At 53.8% G+C, this 8,013-nt stretch overlaps 1 protein-coding gene across 2 annotated transcripts; it reads left to right on the top strand.

Moving 5' to 3' along the window:
• The first annotated feature begins 1,148 nt into the window (after window positions 1-1,148).
• RGS16 (regulator of G protein signaling 16) lies at window positions 1,149-7,017 on the top strand. Of its 2 annotated transcripts, none has more exons than XM_059146379.1 (5): window positions 1,149-1,339; window positions 2,280-2,390; window positions 3,192-3,253; window positions 3,539-3,705; window positions 5,109-7,017. In XM_059146379.1, exons 1-5 carry the CDS (start codon window positions 1,296-1,298, stop codon window positions 5,328-5,330), a joined length of 606 nt encoding a protein of 201 aa, XP_059002362.1. In that variant the 5' UTR covers window positions 1,149-1,295; the 3' UTR covers window positions 5,331-7,017. The 2 variants fall into 2 exon arrangements, with proteins under 2 accessions (XP_059002362.1, XP_059002361.1); XM_059146378.1 differs by having other exon boundaries at window positions 1,150-1,339; window positions 3,189-3,253.
• Window positions 7,018-8,013: the final 996 nt, after the last annotated feature.

Here is an 8,013-nt window from a genome sequence, read left to right as displayed (position 1 = left end):
GGCAACTCTTTCCCATCTCCTGGGGAACTCAAACTAAGAATTAACGTAATCCTCACATCTTTATGAAATAGCTGTACCATATGTTCATCTTAGTGATAAGGAAACCGAGGCAAAGAAAGATTACGAAGTTTGCCCAAGGTCTCCTATCAGTAGGTGGTGGAGTTATGACTGGAAACCTAGAAACCCAGCTCTGGATTCCACACTATAAACCTCACAGACAACTTCATTAATAGTAATCCCAAGGGAGAACTGAGGGGGAACGGTGGGAGGCGAGGGGAGCTGTAAGGCCTTTATGGGAAGGTGAGAGAGGGAGGGCATTTCTTACCTTGACCTCAGAGATAAGGACACTGAACTAGCTGCTGCTTAAACCCAGGATCATTCATCAGTTTACAGAGAAGTGGGGATTCTAATTTCGGCCGGGAGGGCAGTGGAAAAAGCGTAGTAAATTCGTATTTGAATTCTGGTTGCGTAACGCTGAGCAAATTATTTAACCTGACTCTTAGTAAAGATGCCTGGCGCACAGATGCTCAAGAAAGCGTCCAGCCCCGCCCCCACCCCACCCCCGGCCATTGATCTGCTAATTCCAACCCTCTGATCTTGGGTAGGTCTCTAACTTTCTGACTGCGTTTCTTCGTCTCCGAAACGGAGGAGAGGCGATGACGAGCTGCGGTAAAGGGCTTCCTTAGCCCCACGAGCGTGAAGGAGCACAGTAAAGGGGAGTAATCAGTGTAACCCCGACGCCGCCTTGCGCCGCTTGCGCCTCCCGCTCCTGTCCGCGCGGACCGGGCAGGTTCGGGCGCAGGCTGAGATCCCCGCGGTGCGTGCCTCCCCGGCTCGCCACCCCCTACGCAAATCCGCCCGCTGCCGCTGAGCGGATTTTCTGCTTTTACTAGAGGCGGACGGGTTTTTTTCCTACTAAACTGAGTGGGCGCTTCTCGGGCAGTGTGACTTCCCCGCCGCTTTTCCTTCCGCACGCCGGCGCAGCCCGGAGGAGAGGGCAGCCGCGTGCGCCCAGCTGGGGGCAAGTTGCGGGCGCCCCGCCCCGTCGAGCTCCTGGGCCCCGCCTCCCTCATCCCCGCTCGCCGTCCCGCTCTCCGATTGGTCGGCAGCCCTCAGCCCCGCCCTGCTCCCTCCGAGGGAATAAAAGCCGCGGGGTAGCGGTGAGTCCGCGCGTGCAACCCGATAAAGCCAAGAAGCCTTGGATAGTGCCAGCCGCCGGCCCTGGTCCTCGTTCGCCGTGACCGCTGGAGCCCGTCACCATCCTCCCCGCGACGTGCTGCCCGGAACCCGCAGCCATGTGCCGGACCCTGGCCGCCTTCCCCACGACCTGCCTGGAGAGGTACGAGGAGCTTGTCCGTGGGTCTTCCAGCTGCCCGCAGCAAGTCCAAGTCCTACCAGTCCTTAGGGAGTGGAGGGACAGGCTTGGGGACCGGGCGGGCAGGAGAATGGGACTCTAGCGACTTGAGTGGAGAGGCAGAGGTCACCTTGGTTCCAGGTTTTCAGATGCCTCCTTTAGAGTCTTAGAGCAGCGACGGGCCGAGAGGAGGGAGAAGGAAGAACCGCGGGAAGCAAAGGAATCACTGCTCTGTCATTCCCCATCTTCTGAGGAGTGGCAGTCCTCAGCCGACCTGCGGAAGACGGGGCTGCAGAAGAGCTCAGTGGCACCGGCAGGCGGAACTCCCTTTTCTAGTTTCTTCAGCACTCGGTTTTCATTCTATTTGTGGGCTCTGAATCCCATTCACAGCCCAGGTCTAGGAGCGTGGTCTGTCTGGGCCCTGAGAAGGCAGGGAGGTGTTTTTTTTTTTTGGGGGGGGGGGACCCGGTGAGGAATGTGCCCACTTCCCAGGGAGCTACTGAACCACGTCTCGTCCTTGCTGGAGCTGGTGGCTGGGAAGGAAAAGATGAAGAAGGTGAAAGCAGGAATCAACTTCCGCACAGTTCCCAAAATATTCATGGAGGGTGCTGAACTGCCTTCTGCTCACCAACAGCCACAAAGATAGAGCAGTGTGGCTTAAGTGGGGAAAAGCCCACATGTGCTGTGCTCTAAACTCATAAAGTTTAAGCCCTACTGAGAAACAGCTAAAGGATTACTTTCATTGTTCTGGGTTGGTGATATTAAGAGCCAAGCAGAGTTTAAGCCCTGGGAACAGCTGAAGTTTCCCAGGGACCCTTGAGGCTGGAATGAGGGGACACCAGTCTAAACTCTTTGGGACCCCATAAACCTTTTTGCTTTGGCTGAATCAGTGTAGGACCCTACATGTTCCTGCTTTGTCTTTCAGAGCCAAAGAGTTCAAGACACGACTGGGGATCTTTCTTCACAAATCAGAGCTGGGCTCTGATACTGGGAGCGTTGGCAAGTTTGAGTGGAGCAGCAAACACATCAAAGAGGGGTAAGCCCCACTAGCCGGCCTAGGGCCCTGGAGGGGAGGGAGCCAGATTTAGGGAAAGAGCCACAAGAAAGAAAATACAAGGAGAAATTAGGACATGAATGGTGGGTCTTGGTGACCCCTTCCTGGAGATTTTAGTGAAGATTCCTGCTGGTCTGCCATGGGTGACTGGATAGGGGGCGCCTGGGTTCTGAGGTCACCGACAGACCAGGGCTGTCTAGTTACCAGACAGGGTTGGAATGTCTAGTTACCAGACTCCCCCACCTGGAGATGTCATTGTTCGTGCAGCCAGGGCTAGGACAGGGTCTGTGAACACTTGAGGCTTTTCAGTCAATGACTCTTCCTCCATTAGCGTGCACTCTGCCTACAAGCCCTTTCACATGAACACCAGTGTTCAATTGCCAGGTACTGCTCTGGTCTCTGGCGCTATGGGTAGAGTTCATCTCTATCCCCCCTGAGGCCCTGCTTTTCATGAGGGAAGTGTAGAAAACAAAGTTCAGAGTCAGAGGAAGAGAAAAAATTTTGGACAACGAAGAGACTATCTTAGGGTTATTTACTGAGGGGCAGAAGGTCCTTGAATTTGGTCTCTCGTTACTGAACTGTGCTCTAGAAAAACACCTATAGCTTCAATTAAGAGTTCGAGAAGTCAGCTCCAATAATCACCCAGCAATGTGAATCCTACAACTTCCATCAGAGTTCCAGCTAGGATTTATGCTATGCATTCCTGTGCTGTTTTTTTTTTTTTTTTTTTTTTTCAAAATGAAAATCTTGGCTTTTCTTTTTTCTCTTTTTCTTTTTTAGCAGAAACTTCTCAGAAGATGTGCTGGGGTGGAAAGAGTCATTTGACTTGCTACTGAGCAGTAAAAGTGAGTAGGACCTTGTTGTGTCTGTCTGTGGATGGCACATGTGTACCCATGTGCTTTGGAGCCAGCCTGAGGGATGCTGAAAAGCGTGGGCAAAATAATAGTCGTAGTAATAATAATAATGATCCCCTAGTGTGCCAGCCTCTGTTCAGAACACAAAGGCAGGTCCTTGTTCAAGAAAATTACATCCTAAAAATAGAACCATTAACCACAATTGCCGTCTTTCTTCTTTTATTCCCTGCTGTCCCGCTGTCTGACCTGTCTCTCCCTCTCTCCCCTCAACCCTAGATGGAGTGGCCGCTTTCCACGCCTTCCTGAAGACGGAGTTCAGCGAGGAGAACCTGGAGTTCTGGCTGGCCTGCGAGGAGTTTAAGAAGCTCCGCTCGGCCACCAAGCTGGCCTCCCGGGCTCACAAGATCTTTGAGGAGTTCATCCGCAGCGAAGCTCCTAAGGAGGTCAGAGCCTCAGCAGGTTCCGGGGCTCTTCCAGACCCTGGCTGCCCCTTCCCCGCCGAGGACTGGGGCTGGGGGTGGTCTAGTCAGGGAAGGGTTGACTTTAGAGAGCGATCTTATGTGGCACAGGGCTGAATGGGCTTCTGTGGCCGGAAACTAGGAGAGCCAGGCGCCCTGGGACTCCAGGCTGCTGTCACCCTCAGACTCGCTGAGGGGGGCTGGAGGGCTTGGCAGGGAGGGGTTCTGGCTTCTGTTCATACCCACTTTTGCAAAGAGGCTCAAAACACACGAGCGGAGAGACGGGTCAACCTGGGGACCTCGTGTGACCCAGTTCCGTCTCCTGACTGACCTGCCTCGGGCTGACTGGTCCGTGGGTGGTGAATTTTTGCACTTCCCTCTGGTCTTGGCTCCCTGCCACCAGCGTTTGGCAAAGCGAGTGGGGCCACCTTGTGGAGAGAGAATAGTAACGCCTTGCTTTTGTAGCCTTCTCTGTATTTTTCTGAGCCCTTTAATTTTTTCCACGTTATTCCATAAAGACTTATTGAGCACCAATTACATGCAAGGCACGGTTATAGTCACTGGGGACATAGCAGGGACAAGAAGTCTCTACTATTGAGAGAAGATGACAATAACCGATTAAATGAGTAAATAACGTGTCAGGGGACGGTGCGTGTTCTGACCCAAGCAAAGCAGGATTTGAAAGGGAGCCCTGGAGTACAGGCTGGCCGGATGTGAGGTCTTTTTGTTTTACAAAGGGAAGTGAGGGGTGGGTCACCCCTTTAGGTGACAAATGAACAGATGCACATAAGAAGGGAGGGAAGAACATTGCAACACTGGAAATGGCAAGTGCAAAAGCCAGCAGGAAGGGGGCCTGAGGAGCTCAGAGAGGGAGGGAGTCCGAGTAGGAGAGGTCAGACCAGGGGGCAGGGGGCCAGATGTGGGCCCAGCACACACGCTGGCTTTTCCTCTGAGTGACACAGGAGGACAGCACTGCTGCTGGCAACCTGACTTGAGTTTTCCGAGGCTCACTCTAACCGCTGGCTAGGGAACCGGCCACAGGCGTGAGGGTGAAGGAGAGAGACCAGTTAGCAGGCTCTGGCGTTAACCTGAGGAGAGAGGCGACGGAGAACTGAACCAGGACTGTCCGAAGGCAGGGAGGAAAAGGCGTTAGATCTGTATACCTTCTTCATACATCCTTGATAACGTTGGGAGATCGGAGGGCAGATCCTGCGTCCAATTGCACGGACGGGCCCAGAGTTGAAAAGCCAGTTAATGGTCATTTCAGGAGACCCCAGGTTCCTGGTTCAGGCCTGTCAGCCTCCCCCACCCCCACCAACCCCGTGGCCCTCTGGACCCCTTGCCTGGCCCACCCTCCCCTCACCCACGTGCTTGCCTTCCTTCCGCAGGTGAACATAGACCACGAGACCAGGGAGCTGACCAGGATGAACCTGCAGGCTGCCACGGCCACGTGCTTTGACGTGGCTCAGGGGAAGACTCGCACCCTGATGGAGAAGGACTCCTATCCACGCTTCCTGAAGTCCCCTGCTTACCGGGACCTGGTGGCTCAAGCCTCGGCCGCCTCTGCCTCTCTGGCCAGCAGCAGCCACGCAGAGCCCCTGCACACCTGAGCCTCGTGGCCGTGGCCGGGAGGGAGCCAGCCTGGGGGGAGAGGTGGAGTCACCCGTCCCTAAGGCAGATTCCACCAAGCAAGCGAGAGAGGACAGTGAAGAAAAAAGCCCTTTGGCAGCCTGTTTTGGAAGCGGCCTCTCCTCCAGATACTGTGGGACTGGGCTCCGTGCACGAGAGGGCCCCCTCCACCCCCACTTCCAGGACCGGCGGATAAGGGCCGAAGATGAGGGTCTCGTGGGGCTCTCTGGGGAAAGGAAAGGCGGCGTAGGAGTTACCCTTGCTCTTGTCGTTCTCCACGGGGCAAGAACTATTCCAGGGTGGACTGGGAAACACCGATAAAGGAAACTTGAAAAGGAGAGCAGGACAGTCAGACCAGCTCTTCCTCCGGGGAGGAGCTGACTCCGGCTACATCCTGTTTTCCTAGTTGCCGGGTGCCCGGGCCCAGGAGGGAGCTGCGGATGCGGTGCCTTCCCACTCTGCCCTCCTCACCTGCCTCCGGGCTGCCTGGGGCTCCCTTGCTTGCCCTTCCCCACATGTGTCCAGCCTCATGGTCTTTGCAAGGCCAGAGGACAATTTGACACTTGCCCAAAATGAGATTTTTTTTTTTTTAATACGTCGAAAACTGGCCTTTTGAGCCCCTTTCCACATCAGTAGAGAGCCTGGAAAAGGGGCCATTGTGCTCCTGTGAAATTAATCTTGGTGCTCTTGGTGACCTTTGTAGGCGGTCCCCGGCCCTGTGCTTGAAGCAAGGTCCATCTGTGAGTAGGGCCCCCCGAGGGCCTGATGTGGGGGGGCGGTGTGCCCTCTCCTGGCCCCGTGCTGCCCTAGACCATAGGGCCCATGAGGCAGAAGGTGTGGGACCTCTCAGTGAGTGGCTAGTTCAGCTCTTAGGCTCTGCAGTATGGAATGAGGAAGAAAAGGATCCTAAGAAATCTCTTGGCAGTTCCCAAAAGTTCCGTTGAAATTAAGCCAGCATTTTTTCTGGGTGTGAGAACAGGGAAAGAAAGATGCCCAGAATGGAAGGGGAACCTTATGTTTCCTTCCTGTGGATGTGAGGTGCACTTACTGGACTGTTGGGGGAAATTGGACCAGGGACCACGGTGGCCCTTGGAAGATGGAAGCCAGGGGTGCAGCTGGAGAGAGAGGCTGCTTGGAAGAACCTAACTGGGGTGGGGGCGGGGAATCAGGACCTGCTTGTCACCTCAGGGCAACCCCAAACACGCATTTTCCTCACGGAACTTTTTTGCCGGAGCCCAGGCCCAGAAACTGAATGAACCAGGCGACCCCTTCGACCCCAGGAGAAGCCACACTGTTCTCTCTACGCTCTGAGCTCCTCCAGGAGAAAATTATTTAAGTATAATGTGTTGTTGGTTTTGTGACAATTGTCATAGCATATTATTTTTATTACTGTTGTGTTGTTGGTGGTGTTATTTATTATTGTAATTTCAGTTTGCCTCTGCTGGAGAATCTCCGCGGGAGCTGGTAGCCTGTCTCCCTCTCCACCAGACTCTACCTCTGAACGTGCTGGGAACCTCTTCGCGCCTGTCAGGGACTCCTCACTGCTTAACTATTTATTTATTGTTGACAATGGAGCTGGTTTCCTAGATAAGAAGGATGTACTTTACCCCTGTTTCCCTGTTTTAGCATGTTATATTCTTGTAAAATAAAAATAAAACCCAAATACGAGATCCTGACCGCAAGTTCTGTGCAGGTGGGAAGAGGGAGGGCCAGCCTGGGGCAGGAGCTGGCCTCCGGAGAGCCCTCCCCGCGCATGCCACAGCTCTCGGGTCAAGGCAGAGGCCCAGCGGGAAGACCCATGTTTGTCTGGTGACTGGCAGAGTTGATGAGAAGGGCCCAGGTGCTAAGGGGGGCCCCCGAGATTGGTAACTTCCTTTAGCCGATGATAGTCCCAACTTGCGTCGGGCTGTTGTGTTGTGTCAAAGGGACCCAGTCAGCCTGCTGTCATTGGAGAGCCCGTGTCATTCGCCCAGTAACCATTCCCAACTTGGCCTTTCACAGCACGAGGGGAGGCTCCCCTTGGTCCAGTAGCCGCAGGTGACAAGTTAGACAAGGTAGCTTTCAGGGCAACTCACTTTGGCCCATTTTTAATTTGCATTAGGATTTCATAGAAATTCAAAGCATTAGTATTTTGCAAATAATTTCATGGACAGGTTCTGAGATGAGCTGTGGGAAGCCGCTCCGTACCATGACACTGTTCCATCCCATGGGCTGAGGATGCCAGAGGGTTGAGCTGGGCTTGCACGGATCGTATCAACCCTTCCTTCGCCAATAGCCTATTCGTTCTCTCTCTTCTTACCCCTCTGGTCCTCTCCCCCACCCCATTACCACTATTTAGAAATTCCTTTTCTATCGAATTATCTGTCTGTACTCTCTGGTTTATCCACTTGCCGGTAGATGATATCTAGTTGACCATGTGGGACAGGGTGAGCCCAGGGTCTTCCTACTGTAATCCTCCCAAGCCCTTTCTTGAATTACCTGTTTATCCACAGATCTGGACCTTCTCTTGGCTTTTATTTCTCCCCTATTGTTCGTCTGAGTAAATGACCAGACTCCAGCCAGGAATGTGGGCTGGAAAACCAGGTGGATTCTCTCTCTAAGCCCAGGTCTAAGGGATGTTTCTGTGGGCATCTCCAGGAGGGACTCAGAATTGAGGGTCCCGAG

Source organism: Mustela lutreola, chromosome 14 (assembly GCF_030435805.1).
Source record: "Mustela lutreola isolate mMusLut2 chromosome 14, mMusLut2.pri, whole genome shotgun sequence".
Classification (NCBI taxonomy): Eukaryota; Metazoa; Chordata; class Mammalia; order Carnivora; family Mustelidae; genus Mustela; species Mustela lutreola.
The sequence above is the reverse complement of the archived record's forward strand: the minus strand, read 5'-3'. Positions and strand labels throughout refer to the sequence as shown.